Below are 19,143 nucleotides of genomic sequence, written 5' to 3'. Positions count from 1 at the left end.
GAAAGCTGTTATGTGATTCATTAGCTCTGCTGGCCCCTCTTGCCTTCCTCCCTTCCCCCCACACCATCATTAAACTCATCTGTTCTCTGGAGTTCTTGCTTGGCAGAAATGGTGTGCTGACATAGAACAGTTAAAATGAGTGGTTCCCGTGTTTGAAAGAAAGGAAGAGAAGCAGACAGAGACTGAATGGAGCATCCAGAGAGAGACCTGAATGTACTCCCTGAAAAGAAAAACCAGACATTACTAGAAATAATAGTTCTACCCTTTATCTTGACAGGGTCTGATGTTTTGTGGACTATCTCCCCTACACTGAAACACAAAACAAAGCAACCCCTAGGTCAGGACAGAACAGGCACAAGAAAACAGATCAGTGCTGCCTTAGTGTGTGCACTGACATCTGATATCCTCATCCAAGCCATGTAAGCATGCTTTACAAATAAGCACAATCCCAAAAAGAAGTCTAACCCTTGGATAACCCCACTTGTTACCTTGTTCCAGCTAGAGAAGTTAACATTTCCCATTCAACTGCAAAGTTCTTGCATGTTTTGAGTCACTTTTTCCACCTCTTTCTCAAAGATATTATTAATCACCACATCACCTGCAGATGTTTAGAGGATAAATAAAACCCCACCATCACCAAGTCAACCAGTATCAAAGAATCTTAGCACTCCTGTTCACAAACATTGGCTGCCTTACTGTTTCCAAGGCAAACTGATGTTTGAAAGGCTTCTCTCAATAAATGCCTCTGCACTGCATAGCATTTATTCTTCCATACAGTTCCCATGAAATGTTCCAACTATCTCACAGGTGCCCTGGCCTACATATGCACTAATGGTTTCTTCTGTTTGAGGCAGAAAACTAATGAACCATAGTGATATTCAGCACTGTTTTTACAGCTTACTTTTGGTACTATTTCAAAGTGTTTTCCTTCTAGAAACTCAACCTGTTCATTAAATTCGAACATTCAGAGCACTTGGAGATAGTTACTCCTTACCCCCACTTTGCAAGCAGAAGAGTTTTGGCAAACATGGAGCAGCCTTTGGTCACAACACCACAAAACAACGTTCTTACAAATTATTGTAAAAGTGGTTTCAGAAGGGTTTGAAATTCAAAGTCAGGAGAGACCTGTAGAGTGTAACAAGTATTTCCTCTATGCCTTTTGAAACACTCTTGCACTCTTAGCAACATGTAATCTAAATTGATACTTGGCTGTTACAGTCCTTTAAATCTTTCTTTCCAAATTAGATATTAGCAGGGGTTTACTTCAAAAAATCATGTGATGTATCTAATATCCACTTTCTGTTTTCACCTCTCTGACATTTTCTAGCTAAAATTCGTTCAGAGTCCAACATACTAAGGTGTCAGCTTCAAACTGCTCCACTGAGGCCCAATAACTTCCTTCTTGTTCCTCATTAGCACTGACCAACCCACCCAGAACTTGGGCTTACCACTGCTGTGCCCATACATCTTCCATGTTGACTGTTAGCTGGCACAGTCAGCCCCCCAGAACATTGCTTCTAGGCCTGTATTATTTTATATATAAGTTTTAAACTAAAATTGATCTTTGTTGTAAAACGACAGCTATGTTAGGCCAAAAGCTGTGCATTCCCATGTCCTGCTTTTTGTATTCACGCTCAACAGAAAACCTGCCAAAGTACTTTGCACTCTTCTAATATATAGAAATAAGTATCCTATTCTAGGTTACAACATACATCATAACAGAGGCATTCACAGTCAGATTTTTAAAGACTTCTGTGGTCTGGTGACATCGATAGAAGGGAGATGAATAGAAGGTGTTTTAAAACAAGTCTGTGACAACCCGGTACAATAAGTGCTGGGATGAAAGACTGAAGATGAAATATGCAGTGTCTATAAGATTTCCTGAGAAGAAAAACAAACAAGATGACACTGGATATCATGAGGGAAACAGAAGTTAAGAACTGATTTCTGTAGTTAAATCTGGAACATTAACTACATCAATAAAGAGCCCTGTCTAAAATGAACACAAATGCATCTTCCAATGTCTTTACATTATCCTCCAACTTTTAGTGTCTAAGATCTCGCACATGGAATATGTTGTCACAATTTATTGTCTGCTTTGATGTTCCTGAATGTTTGTTTCATAATTAAACTGAGTTTTGAGCACAAAGTTCACTGTAAAATCTGTGTTTTAGTCATGTTTGTCTCTTACGAACCATGAGATGATACTAAAATGAGACTTAGTATGGTCTACATTTAAAAACTGAAATGTTTTACAAATTGGTATTTGCTACAGAAATATAACCCTCCCCCCTTCAAAGAAATATTTCACAGGACAAGAGTAAACAAAGGTTGAAAGAGATTCTCAAAACCCACAGGGGGTTTTTGCATATCCATTTGTCATTTAAGTTAATAGTAATAAGCTGTTCAAATTCTGCCGTTGGCCCTGAAAAATCACAGCCAGTCTTCCCAAACTGACCAGAAGTTAGTGGTGCTACCCATGCCATTATCGTTGCCCCACAGTTTATCATCCAGCATCCTCCTCAAATGACAGTAATACAGTTGGTTTCAGCAATACCTCCATAGCTTGCAGTGGGATGATTTCAGAGCCCAGTTTGGAACAGCTGTACTTTCCAGCCTAAAGTTTAAGTTCCCCTTAGGGCAGCATTTCTTCTGGTGACTGGATACTGGCAGCTTTTGTGTTCCTCATTAGCCTGCTGATCAGCATACTGCTAGAGAGTTCTCCACTACACCTAGTTGCTGTTCTAGCACTCACTGGTAGATCTATTATGAGCAATTCTAGAGCAGCAATGCATCGCCTTCTGCACAACACCAGAGCTCAGGTATACTTATTTGCATCTAAAACAATAACTACATGTCGAAACAAAAGCAATGAAGGAACACCGACCACCTAATAACAGCTTCAACTAAGTTTTGTGAATGGAATTCCCACACAACAATAAAGGACACAGTGCCAGGAAACCCAACTGGTGCTGGATTCTGTACATTGGAGCGTTCTAAGCCTGAACAGGAACTAACAGCAGAAATGTGTGGGCCTACTGTTTTTTCTCATTCGGTATTAGGGGAGCAAACAAAATGAATCAAAGGGCAGTACTTCAGCATCAGGAACAGATCACTATTATCTCCAAGCTTAGGGTAGAGACATCTGGCACAAAGGGAAGTAGATATACCTGACTCTTGGCTTTCTATAAAAGCTGCTACTGATTAACATGCAAAGCGTTGCACTTCTGAAAGACAATGGTGGGAAGACAGTCCACAAAGGCATCATTTTAAATTCTAAGGCCTGGAAAATACCAGGCTGGAGGCCACAAACAACTGCAAAGGCTAAGACACCAAGCTTCAGATCCTAACAAACTGTATTTACATCACTAGATTAGCTTTGTAACTTTTTAGCTGCATCATGCAGACTACACGAAATAATATCTGCCAGGCACCGAGGTCCCTCCCTTGCCGACATTCTGTTCTGAATGAAGGATTTCTTTCAGAAATTCCCCTGAGGACGATGCTGTGAGCTCAGGTATGGAACTGTAATGAATACCATGTACAAGTTACACGGTAAACAGCCCTAATTTCACTGGCAAGCTCAAAGCCTTCAGCATTACCTACACCAACAGCCTCTTTTTCCACTCGGTAGGACGCTGCAGGTAAGCTCTCCGAGAACAAAACCCCAACCCTGCAGTTACAGCCCCGCAAGCTGCAGGCAGCAGCCCCGGCGTAGCGCAGGGCTGGGCAGGCAGCCTCCCGGCCATACAGACCTTGGTCGTGCTCTTCCACTCGCCCAGGCTGGTTGCCCATCTTCAGTCACCGCCAGCTCTTCCCCAGGCTCCTCTAGGACCCCATGCTCTCAGAGGCAGACCTGCCTTTATCTGCTGGTAACGTCTGCGCTTCGGTCAACTTACAAAGGAAAAAAAAGTCAGCTCCTTCCTAGTTCCTGGCACCAGGAACAGAGCCTGCTGCTCATGCTGGAGCAGCTGTGGTTCTCCCTCCTACCTCATTACAATATTATGCACTGAAGGCCGTCCTGTGCAGTTAATTAGCTGCCTGACTGCTGGAATAAAAGGAGGGGAGAAAGAGAGGCAGAAAAAGAGAGAGCGAGCTCGCAGAGAAAGAAAGAGCGACTCAACGAGCAGTGGTGGCCACTCAGAGGCAGCAACAGCGAACTGCAGGCAGCTGAGCTGCACTGACTGTGCTTAAGCCCCCTAAAGCATGAAACCAGCTCCGCCACAGACAAGAAATCATCCTGGAAACCAAAGGACTTCTGCGTCACAGTGCGACTATACCTGATGAGGAGCCGTAGCAGCAGAGGGGTGACTGGCCATAGAGCTACGTCACACACCAGTAAATTAGATTGCAAATATGATCTACATGCCTTATCTCTATCATCAGCATTTTTTTTTGACCACGCCTTGTAGCTCAAGAAGAGCTGCATGTGGCATTTCAGACTGGCTGATGGCTGATCTTCCATTGAAATAAATCAAGATGCTTCTCACTAATGGAGTCGCACATTAGAGACAAGAACTCTGAGCAGCTCCAGCAATCTGTTTCCTCTACATGGACAATTAACACAGTTACCTTCTTCAAGTCTCAGTTTCAACAAGAAGGTTATAAACGAATTAATACAATAACACATTAAAAAGCGTCTTCAGATCAAAACAGGCTGAAAATAAATCACAGAAATTAAGGTAGCCAATTATGAATCTATTGTTTCAAATTAAAAAAGATTGTTCCATAGGACAGAGTTTTCTATAACTTCAGCATAACAAGGAGTTAGCTGTCAACTGTAATTCTTCCTTGTTCTTGCTCTGACACTTCATGGATGAAGCTAAAAGCTTACATATATCTGCCTGTTTTGGAAGACAATAAACAAAACTCCTGTCTATTTTATGACTTGTTGAGTATGAAATGCTTTGTTTAATGAATAAACGATGTAAGCTCTATAAAAAATAGTGCATTATCAATGATGCTTTTCCCAGAGGTCATCTTATGGTCTCTTAAGCTTTGGTATTCAACATGTCAGTTTTCTCAGAAGAACGGATACAAACGTCCTCCAACTGCTCTTGAAACATCTCTGGGACAAAGAGATTTTCTTCTATTATAGATTAAAGAGCGATGTCTGCTTTTCATCAGCGGGATTCAGAGGAACCGCATTAGCCAATACAGTCTCTTGGGCTGATAAATTCTGACACCAACTATCCATTATTTCAACACCAGCTTCCTACTTCTGTAACATGGAGGGGGTCTCAGAATCCCAGTAAAGTGTGGGGGTACAGCTTTGAAGTAACTACAAAATGTAACCTCAGAGCCAGAGCAAACACACTTGAGATCTTAACACTGTGCAAGTGTCAATACTGGAAGAACCAATCTGCTATTTTTGACAACAGCATGAAACATAAGTCAGAAAGTCTAACACCACAATAAGGCGAGTCAGGCAAAAGACTTAACGACCAAGCCCACAGTAAAAGGTAGAACTCAAGTTTTAAAAACAGTTAAGCCTGAGAAGAGACTGTGGATATCAAGATTAGTGTTCATGGAGCATGAAGCTAAACTGAGGGAAAAAAGGATATGGCACGAGACTTCTAGAACAGTACACGGCTATGAAATTATGACAGATTCTTGGCTAAATCTATAGGCTACTATTTATTTTATGAATACTTCACATTTTTCACCTTCCTCCTCAGTAGTAAAGGTGAATGACTAAACAATTTCATCATCTGCTATAAAGCAGCCTAGCTGGTTTCTCCCTAGGCATGAAGACTGACTGACTCATCCCTTTGCACTATTGCACTTGTGGGACTGCCTAAAAAGATAATAGTCCATAAACACCCTTTTCTATGTAATAAGAATGAGAATGAATTACTCAAGGTGTGAAACAGACAACTTTTTTTTTCACATAACAAGTCAAAGGACTTATTTATCAGGCATAGTCCTCCTTGCGTCCTGCTCTCACTGCACTGCAGATTAATTAGCATAACTTCTGAAATTTTAAATTACAATCCATGGCTGAAAGAAAGCTGAAAGTGCTGCAGAATGTTCTCAAGTTTCCAGTGATGGGATAATTGTCAGGCTCTTCAAAAAGAGAAGGCCTAACAAAGTCACTGCTGAACGTGACCCATGAGAGTAGACCTTCTGGCCAAGTCTGAACTAAGCTGAACATGTCCTACATGTGGATGCTGACCATCAGTATCAGTGTTAACACCACCATGCTTTGCTTATTCTATTAATGCTGAAGATTTTCTGAGCACCAAGTATTACACACGAACCCGCCCAACATGTAGCTGTCAATCCATCCCTCTTACCTTATAGCATGAAAATCTAATGCAAGCCATAAACTGCTGGGGAAAAAAAACAGCAACAACAAACAGTGGAAAAATAATAATAAAAGGAATGCCAAGCCCTCTCCTGATATGCATTGATATGCATACTTGTCAGACCAGGCCAGCTTTGCATTCCTTTCTTTCCCTCCCTCCCATTCTCAAAGTGCAAAGAGAATGGCATCCTGCCAAGGCGTTCTGGCTGTGATACATTTAGGCCCAGAGAGTGTTAGGGATCATTTCTCTTCAAACTAGCTGAAGGAAAGCTGATAATTAACCTACGGTAGGTAGGCAACACAAAGTTGTGTTGACTTTGCTGAACAATTTTAGCAAAGAAGACTGAAAATAACAAACTGAGAGATCATAGATGAGCACTATTCTGGGACTATCCAAGCAAGCCCCCCTATCTGCTTAGGTATCCTTAGCAAAGCTTCTCTGATTTTCACAGTTTGCTTATAACTGTAATGGAACTTCCCTATATGTGCCAGCTTGAGCCAATTAACTGTCAACAATTTAATGAGTCAAGTAATTACAATCTCTAAGATTCTGCAGTATCCCTACCACACACCAAATCCTCTCAGCTGGCTCAGGTCCCAGGCTTGTAAACACGTGCCAACAAAGTCATTCTCAGGAATATACAAGAGAGAAAAGGGTCTACTGTATTTCTGTTCTAACAGAAAGCTGCATGCAAAACATTAGAATGCTTTAATACAGACTCAGTGCAGTAGATGCAAGTTGTGCAGTGCATTAAGATGGCAGCAAAAATGAGAAAGGTACGTACTGCAGACAGTGTTGTCAGCAGAAGTTAATTTCTGCTTGTTTAATAATGCAAGATGACTGCAGACAGCCTGTGAATACCTCGCAGAGAAGCTGTTATCCATAACAGAATCAGGTAACAGAAATCCCAACAGACAGCCACTGTAATGAATTGCTCTCATTCCATTCCTGGCTATAGAAGGCAGCTCATGTAATACATCCAGCAACAGAACAAAAGAATAATTATACTGGTCAGCCATCATATGTCAGCTCCAAACAAAAAGAGAAAAGGCTAAAAACTCCAATGGTGCTGAAATTTAGTCAAATTACTTCATTCCAAGGGAAATCATTCTGTTAAGTCAGAGAGGTGAAGGTTCAGTCATTCACATTTGCACAAATATGTTACAAACAACCCCGCAGATGTTTAAGTGCATGTGGGTGTCAATATATACATCCAGCTACATGTGGAGCTATGGGTGTGAATGCAGATGAGCATTTTTGTTGCTTTGAGTGCTAAAGTCCTGCAGTATTTGTCTGTTTGAGTGACATCTTGACAAAGCCAAATATTTATGGGTTTTTTTGACTCTTTTCTTTCTATATAATTTCTCAAATAATATATATATATATATATATATACATATTAATAAATCTATTTTTCTTGATAAGAAGAGTCATGCAAGGGCTATATTCTGTACATGGAAAGGGTAGCAAAACACAACCAGCCTTCCAGATGAAATTGTAAAGCCTTTTTTTATCCTTGGGAAAGCCCAGATGAGTTCATTCATTTGGTTTCTAGCAGAGTCTGGTGGAACAGAACACACCAGTCTCATTAGTGTCTCTCACACTTGTCTGTATCTTACACTAAAATGAAACAGTAACGAAGCTGAATGCAAAGCACAGCAACCCTCTGCAAACCTGCAGCGCCGTTTGATGTGACAGATCACAAAAAGCAGGCCCTGTCAGATAATGGATGAACAGGGAAGGAAAAGGGCCCCAAGGTCAGAACTCTGTCCTTCAAAAGGTATCATTTGCCTTTTCTCTGTTTTAATTGGGGTCTATTAGCATTGTAAGAAGAATTAAACTGTCAGATTTTGCTGTGATTTTTTTTTTAAAGCTTTTATTAACAAAACTTATTTTCTTGATATATATATTTTTATCCCCTCAGCATTCATAGTAAACCCAACAGGGGCCAGTTATCCTCATTCAGGAAAGAGTTATCCTCATTAACTAAGTGTCAGCACTATCAACAGAGAAAAGCTACACACCACAAGCCTGTGAGGGAAACCAGGACTTTCCCTTTTCACATAAACTACATGACAAAAAGTAAGCGATGGACAAACAGACTAAATTGGACAAAAGGGCTGTAATTGCCCTGCAAGAACTAGGAAGGAATTGAAGATATACAGGTACCATACTTAGCCACTGAGACATGAACTCTGCCAAGCCTACAGGAATATGGATGACAAAAAAACTCAAAAACTGAGGCCTCCCTTATTGGAGCTGAACATTGCTCAAACCAAGCAAGCTGTTCCATAACCTGTCTCCTTTTGTAGCCTTTACCAATTAGGCCAAAATTCTTGGTATTTTTCTTTCACTATTTAAATTGCTGGCATTATTAAAACAGCACACTTTGTACAGCTTCATTTCTAATGCTGGTAACGTTCCTTTTTAGGATTAGGGGGCTTTGTCCAGGTAACCTGCAGTTCAGATTCCCAACACTAGAAGCCTGGAAGATAATTTCAACTCTTCATATCTTTTGAGTTTGCCTCTGCTATATTTCTGCATCGTTACTGCCTCCAGCTATCCATGTTCATCAACTCTGAAAGCCTGCACAGAAAACAACACACTTTTTTGTTCCAGCTGTAAAACATTCAAGATATCTATAAATATTAAGTAGGACAATTATAACACTGGTATTGATGATCTCCTACTGATTTCTATGTAAAATTCAATAGTTCTATATGTAATTTTAGACTTTACCTAGGTTTAAAAAAATAAGCTGATGAAGCAGGCAGGCACAAAAAGAACAGCTATCTGTTATTCCCATTTCAGAGACAACCAATACTCTAGCTGGCAGAGCTTTATACAAAAATCAATATATCTGTGAGAAATAGGAATGCTTTCAGATTACATTTTCACAGCACAGCCGAGTCACACACCCCGTCTCTCTCTTTTCCAGTGTCCAAAATATATAGCACAAGACTTTTGTTCTGTTGTTGAACCTGACAGATAGTAACTGCTGGCACTGAAATAATAGCAAGGAAGCATATGAACGTGATTAAACCAGACAGCCTTGAGGGAAATTTTCACAAAGTGTTGGAACTGAGAATGTGTAGGGAGTGCGAGAACTGAGACAGGGTTTGGAATGACTTCTAGGATCCACTGAGCAGGCAATTTCACCTTTCTGAACCTCAAAACCTCTATTTGCATGTCAATATCACCATGCAAAGCTCTTCACAAAAAGCAAATGGCCATACAAGAAGCTTTGGAATTTTCTCACTGTGAAATGGCCTTGAACCTTGAAGGTTCAGCATCTGAAAACTCACTAGTTTCCTACAGTCCTGAAACTGAAGGAGAAGAAGAAATAATTTTCTATATTTAAACATTTTAAAGCAATTTATTTACTTCATGGCTTTACGGGTTGGAGAGCTTTACAAGTGCATTCATTAAAATAAACATTTCCTAAGATTAGTGATCCCTCCATTTTCTTCTACCCATTCTGCAGTTTTTCCTGCTCTATTTCTGCTGAAGCATTAAAAACAATGTAAGACCTCTGTAAATTTGGTTTTTAACATAAAACCAAACTGCTACTTCAGGGCAGTACATGGATGGACATAACACCGGATAAGGAAGCAGAGTCCAAGACTTTTTTGCCTGTGTGTCGTTTCCCATTACTTGGGGGTTTTAAAACTGCCAAGCAGAGACAAAGCCAAACATCACAGCAGAGAACTCCCCGCCAGAATTCTTCTTCTGTTCCATTTGCTCAACTCCACTTGGCAAGACTGGAAACATGCAATTGGCTTCATCTTCCTTTAAGCCACTTTACTGTGTCAGCTTCCAACAAGGCAGACAAGGGTAGTGTATGTCAGCAAAAGGCAAGAATGAATAACCTAAACAGCACCAAGGGCAGCATACAAATAACCCTATTTAAACACGCAATCTTGATGTCAATTATTTATTATCTGCAGCATTTGGAACATGTGCTATTGCTCAAGGTTAAGACACAAATACCAGGCAGTCACACCCAAAGAAGAAAGAAAACTACTTATTTTTTTTCCTGTTACAAAATACTGAAATACCAAATGAGTGTCACCCAAACGTACCTGGACCTAATACAAATATCCTTTCAGTAACATAATCAAAGCACTCACTTGAATAACAAAGGAAACCCAACCTAAAAAGCACAAACAAGGCAGGGAAAAGAAAGAATGTCTTCATTTAAGAAATGAAAGGGAAATGCAGAACTGATGAAGGCAAACAGGGGAGCCAAAGAAAGGGGCTTCAGAACAGAATATCAAGATTTAAGCAGCTGGCTGTGTACACAAACATCTGCATTTCCCAACTACAGGAACATTATTTCTTGGCTCAGCTCCACAGTCAGCTAGCATTTAGAGTCATCTTGATCACATTCAGAGGTTATTTGTGATGCTATTTCAATGAAGGACAGCCGCTGAAACTTAACATTCTTTCTACTTAATGTTCTCAGGACCATATTCTGTCCTCTGTCATAACTGCTTTATTTTTTTCCTCTAAGCAATGATATTTACTGTATTATAATATGCTTCTGGTATTTTTTCCACAGTGCAACTGTCTAGAATTAGATCTTGTAACCTTGCTTACTAATAACTAGTGTCTTTTAGTGGACGTGATAGTGACAAATATTCTCAGAATAGAGGTAGATTTCCAAACGATCTTTTGGACTATGAAACCACTGTGAAAATTAAGACATACAACATACACACCCCTGTGCGTAGCTCCTGTAAGATCTGAGCCATTTATCCATTTATCTCTAGGCTCTAAGAACATATTCTTAGAGTTTATCTGAACCCTTTTTATCATGTATTTAAAGCATTCATCATTGTAAACCTCATTCCCCCCCCCTCCCCCAATCCAGTTATTATTCAAATGCAAAAGGAGGTTCTCTATCCCAGTGCTAATATTTTTGTATCTGACATATGTATTTCATTCTGTGCTCCCTGCAGTGCTGTTTCCCTGGCTGTATTCCCAGGATCCTATGTTGCATTCCCTGTGCAGGTTTTCTTCTCTCCTTGTTATTCCTCCCAAGCATCTTTAGCTAGCACCATGCCTCTTTACTAGCTGAAAAATCTCAGATGTCTTTAGATGCAACTAAACATTTAAAGATGAGGATTTACACATCAATTAACTGCAGAACAGGATCTGTGTTTGGGTTGTTAAGATGCATCGTTTCCATTAGAGGGTACAGGGTTGTATATATTAAAAAAAAATAATGCAACAAAAGCTTGAGTTAAGAATTCTCCTTCTGGTTACTTTCATTGTTCTGTTTCACAGCCAAATCCTGCAGAGGCTGTGACAAATTGCGAGGTCATGATCAAATTTAATAACATCTCACATTCCCCTGGAAATGCTACCAGGGAGCAGACAAAAGAAAGCATTTGCTGAGCTCCTAGGGGAAAACAAAGTATTTGCTCAGAAGCCCTTGGTATGCAGATGGTGTCGCTGCCTTTAGAAATGGGCTTAGATCTGAAGTCAATAGGAACAAGCTGGTGGGGATGACACCGAGGGAGGGAGCATGCCATAATGTAGCCTGGGAGGACAACCTACACATGAAGACTGTATTGTTGGCTCTTTGCTCCTGTGTCTCTGGTGTGTCCCAAGGACAGACTGATAACTTCTCTACTCAATCGATATATGGAAAAGGGAGAGCTGTATACATATAGGGTGGAAATTAAATGGAAAGTAAAGAGCAAGCTTTCAAACGGCCGTGTCCCTTCGCGAGCAGCGAGCTGTGCGTCTCCCCTGACAGCCCAGCTTACCAGAAGGCAGCCAGCAGTGCCACCGCGTGGCCACTCGGGGCTCAGCTTCTTCTTCCCCTACGTTACTGACCTAGCAGGATACACTAAAAGATGAGCCTGTAAGGCACAACAGGCTCCTGTCCACTGTGCTGCATATAACAGCAGGTAAATTATAACTGTGCTACAGGGTGAGAAGAGGGAAAACTCAAGCAGGTTTTCAGCAAACCAAGCACATTTCACATTAAGTAGACTGTCTTCCAGTATCTTTGTACCTACCTGGGCTGGGCTTCAGCCGACTCTCAGCAAGCTCAGATATTGCTCCAGTTGTAATGGTCTTCTTCAGTCTAGAAACTCCAGAAGCTGCTGTCACTCCCGGTTTTGTAAGCATATCATCACTGCATGCCCGCTTCAGCTACAAAAAAAGAGATTTTGTGGGCAACCAGAAGATTCAGAAACTGACTATTCCCGTGCAGTGATTAAAAAAGCCAGGTTCATGGGAGAAAAGGACCATTTCCATAAAGTAACCCAGTGGAAATATTGCTAATAATGATATAGTATTTTTAATTTATTTTTGTATTTCTTGTACTGCACTCGAGATTTTTTGAGAAGTGGGTTAAGAGACAATATTGTTTCAGGAGTAAAGATGAGAAACAGGAACAAGTGTTTAAATTAGCAAGTAACTAAGATGATGGAAGAAAACAAGGGCACAGTAGTAGACTACTGGGTGCTGCCAGCTTCTCAAATGCTGCCTTGAATAGCAGCCATTGGATTTCCTCACTGGTTTACATTTACTGAAATATTTAGGTCCCTGCATTTCAGCGCCAGCCGACACATTCCATTTCATGGAAGAACTATTTGTCTAACATGCTATTTTGCAGTATATCTTATAAAATATTATATGATATCACTCTAATTCATTCACAAGCTTTATTGTACATGAGAAAGCAAGGAACTGTTGCTGCTGTGCTGTCTTTCTTGGGACAGAGATAAGCTTTTATGTTTACTCTAATTCAGCAAATTCAAGTACCAAACCTTCTCAGAACTTTTGGTCAGCTGCTTCCCCATTCATATACCACTACCAGCCTATGTACTTCCAATAAAAACCTGCATGTATTTCTCTTGAAAGTAAAGCATTTTAGAAGTCTCCTTAGAAGGGTATTTTTCTGTCCTTCACAGCCTGCGGACACCTAAGCTGTTTTCACAAATCAAAACCAAATGCCATGCAGGGGGTCTGCAAACCACAGGCTGAAAACCACTGCTCAGGTTAAAAAGGAATGTGCATGTTGATGTACATTCATCTATTTAACAGTTTCTAAATGTAAAATAATCTTAAAGCAAAATAAGATCTATCTCAACTCCAGTTCTTTCTCCTTTTAGTCTCTGACTCAGTCTGTGGCTTCCTGGACCCCGTGAGCATGCAAGTTTCAAAAGTTGCTGCTGATCTGCTTCCGGAAACCAAACACAACGTGTTACCTTCTGGCAAAGTTTTGTCAGCTCCCCCTTCACAGCAGAAAGGAACAATCTGAGCGTTCTGACATTTAGAGACCAATTTCTCTACATAACTTAGTCAATGAATCCTCTTTTACAGCAGCAACTGTTACCTTTTTTCTAACTCTATTTTCTTCAAATATACTACAAGGATGATCTGAAAGTAATGCCTCCCATTTTATGATGTTGGTCCATGATGTTGAGGCAGATGGTGATGATAAGTATAGCAGTAGAGACTGAACTTTTCCACCAATACTCACTGACCTCTGTTGTCGTGCAACAGATGGCAGCAGAGAGGCAGTCTGACACCAAAGAGCACATGAAGCAAAGGTGCCTAATTGAATTCCTCCATGCAGAGAAAATTGCACCTACTGGCATTCATCAATGCATGCTGAATGGTGATGAAGGCCAAACAGCGGATGTGAGAACAGAGAGGCATTTCAGCAGTGATGACATGGTCAGTGGGTCCCCTTTGCAGGAGGAGACCTTTTTATTTTTAAACAAGTGTGGCATTCAGGCTCATGTTCCTCACTGGTGAAAATCAGCTAATGGTGACAAATTGCATTTTGTAGCTGAGAATTTGCTCTATCAAATAGTGCTATTGTGCTCTTCAAAGCAGCTGTATTTTCCATGGAAGTAAATAGGAGGCATTACGTTCAGAGTGAGCTATACACACTGGTGATCTTGCATTTGCAGGTGTTCAACAGTCTGCAAATATTAGCAGAAATTAGGAGGAAAATCGTCTGCATTTAACATATATGCAAATCAATCATATCAAATGTCTGGACTAGTCTCTTCAGCAGCGTCCTTCAGAGGTGCACAGAACACAGCAGGAACATTCACACATCCCTGACTGGTTTTAGTACCTTGCTGAGCCGAGATTCGAAAGCGAGTGAAGTTGAAGACTTGGATGCCTTCATTCCCGTTGAAGCAGTGGAAAGTGACTTTCCTCTGTCAACCCCATGACTTCCTTGCTTTGACACTGCACTCCAAGGCCTGGCAGTGCTCTTCATCTTTTTCCCCCCCAAGTAATTCAGTCTACAGACCCTAAAAATAATGTTAAAAAAAAAAAAAAAAAGTATTAAAAAGTGTCTTTTCATCTTAAAGCAAAGCAGAGACGGCATGAGTTTAAAGAGCTGAAAAAGATTGGTCAAGGTTTATTCCTTCTCTTATAAACATAAGACCTCAGCCTATAGAGTCCTTCGGTACAGGCTGCAGCCATTTACACTGTTAACAATGACTGGAAACATGAAATAACACAGAACAGTGATTTTTGTTGGGACTCTGCAAATCTCTGTCAACCACAGCAGAAAACTCACAAATGCTGAAGCTCAACAAAAGAGCAACTGAGGACACTTGTGAGAAAACCAACAACAACTGAGACAACCTTGGCATAAAAACCTCTTTCTTACTGTTAGATCTAGAATATCTTCAGCTGAAATATGACTCTTAAAAAAAAAAAGCCACGTGAGAAGTAAGTTTCCTCAGTTGTACAGGGAATATCATATCTTTAACTTACCAGTCTTCTGCAGAAGCAGCTGATGTTGCCCCGGTGATAAAGATGTGTTTCACAATACCAAGATTTACAAATCATGGTAAAAATAACAACTTCCATGCAAATAACAAAACAAAAAGCAGATCCACTATTCCTCAGAGATATGCTTATGCAAGAGAGAAATCCTGCCAGGATCGGGAAATAGAAGTTAATTTCTTTTTTTGGATTATAGCTGAATAAACCTGATCTGCCGGCAAGAACAACTACTCTGCCCCTCTCAGTAAGCATACTGCAGAGAATTCAGGAGCTCAACTCCTATAGATCTAAATCCATACGTTTTCAGCCCTTCGTTTCCCCAATCCAAACCAGGAGCAGAATAAAATAACTATATCCATATTTCTGAAGTCCCATGAGCCTGAAGGGCTGGGAGTGGGAGGGAGAAGAGACTGCCTGCTATCTCTTCCACACTTCAGTATAAGCAGCACTTTTCATCTTCAGTCCTAAAATAAACACAGGATGCAATTGCACATTGGTCTTGTGTTGACAGAAGCCAACTTGTTTCTACATTAAACAGGTAATATCCAAAGATTTACAAAGAGATCAAGTCTTAGCAATGGGTCAGCACGAAGTAAGCAGTAAGTGCCTGCTCTTTATCACACAGAAGTCCAGCTGGGCAGGTGTGACCTTGGATGGCAGCCCTGTGACAGAGATACCAAAACAATTTCCTCCTGGCTGAGTCAGTGGAAGGGCTTAGATCACATTTTTATCTCATAACTTACTTTCTGCATGATTTCACACTCACAAATAGTGCATGGAGAACACAAAAAGCAAATCGCTTAGGGGACAAGACACCGTCAGCACTCACAGCAGCTTCCGTGTGCCACCATGGCCTGTCCAAGGAATGCTTCACAGCACAGAGGCAAAGGGAACATCAGGTGATGTGCTGCTGTCTGACAGAGCAAAGCCAGCAAGTGGCAGTTGCTCTGTTTATCCTCAGTGCCTCCTGCAAGGAGGGTTGCCTGCTTTCCCTGCAGCTCTAACCTGTCAGCTGCTAAATAAAGAAGTTGCATTACAGGCTGATATTATTACTAACTATAGCTATTCGCCATTAAAATTCTTAACACACACAGCATAGAGCCATCAACTGATCTCATTAGAGGAGAAAGCAGTACTGTCTTTGTTGATAAATATGCTGATCAGTTGGCTGCTTTTTTGAAGCCTGGACAGACATGTAAGCTATTTACAATAGAAAATATTTAGCATTTCCAGACTCCCTGATCTACCTTAAGGAGCTTCAGTGCTTGCATGTATTTAATGAACTACTTTATAATGAGCATACCACTCACTGTATTTATATGGGTGAACAAGCAATTACAGATGCAAGCTATCTTCCTGATTAATCTCCAAATTATGCAGATTTGGGTTTTTGTACAGTCAGTGGTTGCACATGCCCTCTGGATTTCTTCATAATTACCTCATACTTTCCTGCCTTAAGATGCACAGATGCTTTCTTGATGCCCAAAAGAATTTAGAGTCACTCGTTGCATTTTGAAGTTGCAGTAGAGAAATACGCTCATGGACACAACGCTGAAAGCAAAAGGAGGAGGTACTAAACAGCAAAACAAACCTGAAGCCATATGTAGCCAGTAGCCTGCAGCAAAACAGTTTTATCGTGTAGTGATAGCTGAGTCGTGCCATGTGGATTTAATAATAATGTACCACATCAAAGAGAGGAAACTAACACTAAGAAGAGGATATTTGGATTTGTTCATGTTTCTTAGCCTTCCACAAATCTATATGGGTATCAGCATTCGTAAAACATGAAGCTGATGCTTCTGATACAACTGACTAACCTGAACCTCTACTGCAGCTAAAAAGGTTTCTGTCTGTGATGTGGAAATCCAGTATTTTCCACAAGCCTTTTACATACTTGAAAGAATAAAGACAAGTTTCACAACTCTTATGCAGGTTTTGCTCTTAGGCAGGCAGCACACGTTATTAGAAGCATCCAGATCTCTCCAATTTTCATTTCTTTCTTCATGTTTTACAGGGAGCTTTCCTTAGGAAGCAAACAGATCCAGCCCTGCCTCTCTCTGCTGTCAGCCAGCACAGCTCACGAGTGGGCTGCAATTACAGCCCAGCAGAATGCTCTGCTTGGAGCTGTGCTCTGAAAATGCATACAAACTGAAGATAAGGAACAACCCCATGCTGAAGTGGGGGTTCATTCCAAGAACGTATTGCTTAGTCAGATTGCAAAATCAATTCTATTACCAGTAATTTCCAGAATTAGATTGAAAATGCTTTTGAAAAATATATATATATTAAATATTTCCTACTCAAAGAACTCTGGTGTCTGAGTGCTCCTCTTGCTGGAAATGGGTGCTGCAAACGAAATAACAGGAGGGCTTATAAAAATGGAAAGCTAGTCCTGGCAGAGCTTTTCCTCTCAGTAATCCTCAGGATTCCCTGCAGGCATCAGTCTCTAACAATTCAGGCCATACTGTACAGTACATCCTAACCCATGGGTTTTTAAAGGGAATTTGGAAAATCTCGACATGGACCATTTTGGCAGTTGCCAGAGGAAGCTTTGAGTGGAAAAATGGTCCATTTTACTTACAAAGTTATTGTTTTATTAAAGATTGAAAACCTAGATGATTCTTTATTAGTCAGTCTTCGTGCATTTACTAATAAAAGTTTCTAGAACCAGCCTAGAATGGTTCCCATTTCATGGCTAGAAAAACTGGACAGAGAATTTATTCCAAGTCTCACAGGTAGTCAGCATCGGTAGAAACAGCAGCAGGTCCCTTGGATCTCAAGGCTTGGCTACCCATCAAACAAGGAATCCACCCACCTTGTAGAACAAACTTCTCGTAAACATTTTGCTGGCTGTCAAAGGCTGCTTTCCTCTGAATAACTAAATAAGAATAGACTGAACTGAATGGCAACAAATATCACATAGTCAGGAAACCTCGCAGTTACACTATTAAGTACACAGAAATCGCTGACGTTTGCAGAAATTAATTTCCATAAGAAACTCCCAGAGAAGAAAGGAGGACATGCATAGAGTTTGGTACCCTGTGTATTTCACATCGTTTATGTTTCAGTGCTCATCTCTGCATGCAATGCTACTTATTCTACAGAACAACCCAACTGAAGATCACTTTTCTTTGGCCAAGCAAATGAGAAGAATGATTGTCAGCATTCAACACTCATCTGTAACTAGTAATATATATGATAGCAGGATCAATGAGACCTATGAATGTCCATTTCTGAAATATGAGGCCAAAAGGACCATCTTTGAAGAGAAGAGTCTCAAAGGACAGATGTCTGTTAGTCAGGTTGTTTTAGAGCCCCAGCCCAGTATCATTTTCCCATAATTCAGTTACTTGTATTATATTAAAATGTCAGACTGTTCCAGGACCTATAGTACAAATTCTTGTGCAAACAAAACAATTCTCTCCTGCTTGCTGTTGTTGTTGCTTTCAGCATGCAAAATGCTGTCCTCCTAACCTAACCAAACTCTGTTTTCAAACTATCACCTGGAACATTGAGATAGACAGCAAGTTCCAAAAAGTGCAAGACATTCCCTTCTGGCCTGCAGAAAGCTATATAGCAGGACAGCCTTTTATGCTAAAGCAGGATGATTTTCTGCCTTTCACACAAATTCATTTGAAACAACAACTTTCAGGCTTGACAGATGCTCCCAAATGAGTCATGTTAGTTTCTGGGCTGATACCCAGAACCCAACCAGGTTACACACCAGGGAAGCCCACAGTCTTAACACAGGAATTGCCAGGGTGGAGATTGCTTTTTGTATGCACGACCTGCAAGGAAGACCAGACTAATAATTAAAAACTATCTGTTGCTCCCTTGTGGTCATCATTAGCAACTTTCCTTAGGTATCAGTTCCTTTCAGCTCCGTGTGTAACATTTCTGTGTTCAACATCCTCTTTTCATTTAGTTTCAATAAGTGGAAATGGAAAACGTGCTATCTCAGAGCAGCAATCCTCTGTTACTCTTCCAAACAGACTTGCTGGAAGTTTTTTCAGTGCAAAGTTTAACTTGCCTTGCAATTGCATTAAAAATCCCTCAGAACCAC

General features: G+C 40.6%; 1 protein-coding gene across 10 annotated transcripts in view; it reads right to left on the bottom strand.

The window, feature by feature from the left end:
- The window catches only part of SPECC1 (sperm antigen with calponin homology and coiled-coil domains 1), a 77,543-nt gene that overhangs the window by 45,330 nt on the left and 13,070 nt on the right, over positions 1-19,143 (bottom strand). For 6 of the 10 annotated variants that reach the window (XM_072353319.1, XM_072353326.1, XM_072353325.1 and 3 more), the window contains exons 2-3: positions 14,416-14,596; positions 12,338-12,473 (exon numbers count right to left, since the gene is read on the bottom strand). In XM_072353319.1, coding sequence (XP_072209420.1) covers positions 12,338-12,473; positions 14,416-14,562 — 283 coding nt within the window. In that variant the 5' untranslated portion in view covers positions 14,563-14,596. Of the gene's footprint in view, positions 1-3,755; positions 4,122-12,337; positions 12,474-14,415; positions 14,597-15,068; positions 15,176-19,143 lie in introns of those variants that run through there. The other 4 variants (XM_072353323.1, XM_072353328.1, XM_072353320.1 and 1 more) reach the window with 3 other exon arrangements.

This window comes from Excalfactoria chinensis, chromosome 19 (genome assembly GCF_039878825.1).
Source record: "Excalfactoria chinensis isolate bCotChi1 chromosome 19, bCotChi1.hap2, whole genome shotgun sequence".
NCBI lineage: Eukaryota > Metazoa > Chordata > Aves > Galliformes > Phasianidae > Excalfactoria > Excalfactoria chinensis.
The sequence above is the reverse complement of the archived record's forward strand: the minus strand, read 5'-3'. Positions and strand labels throughout refer to the sequence as shown.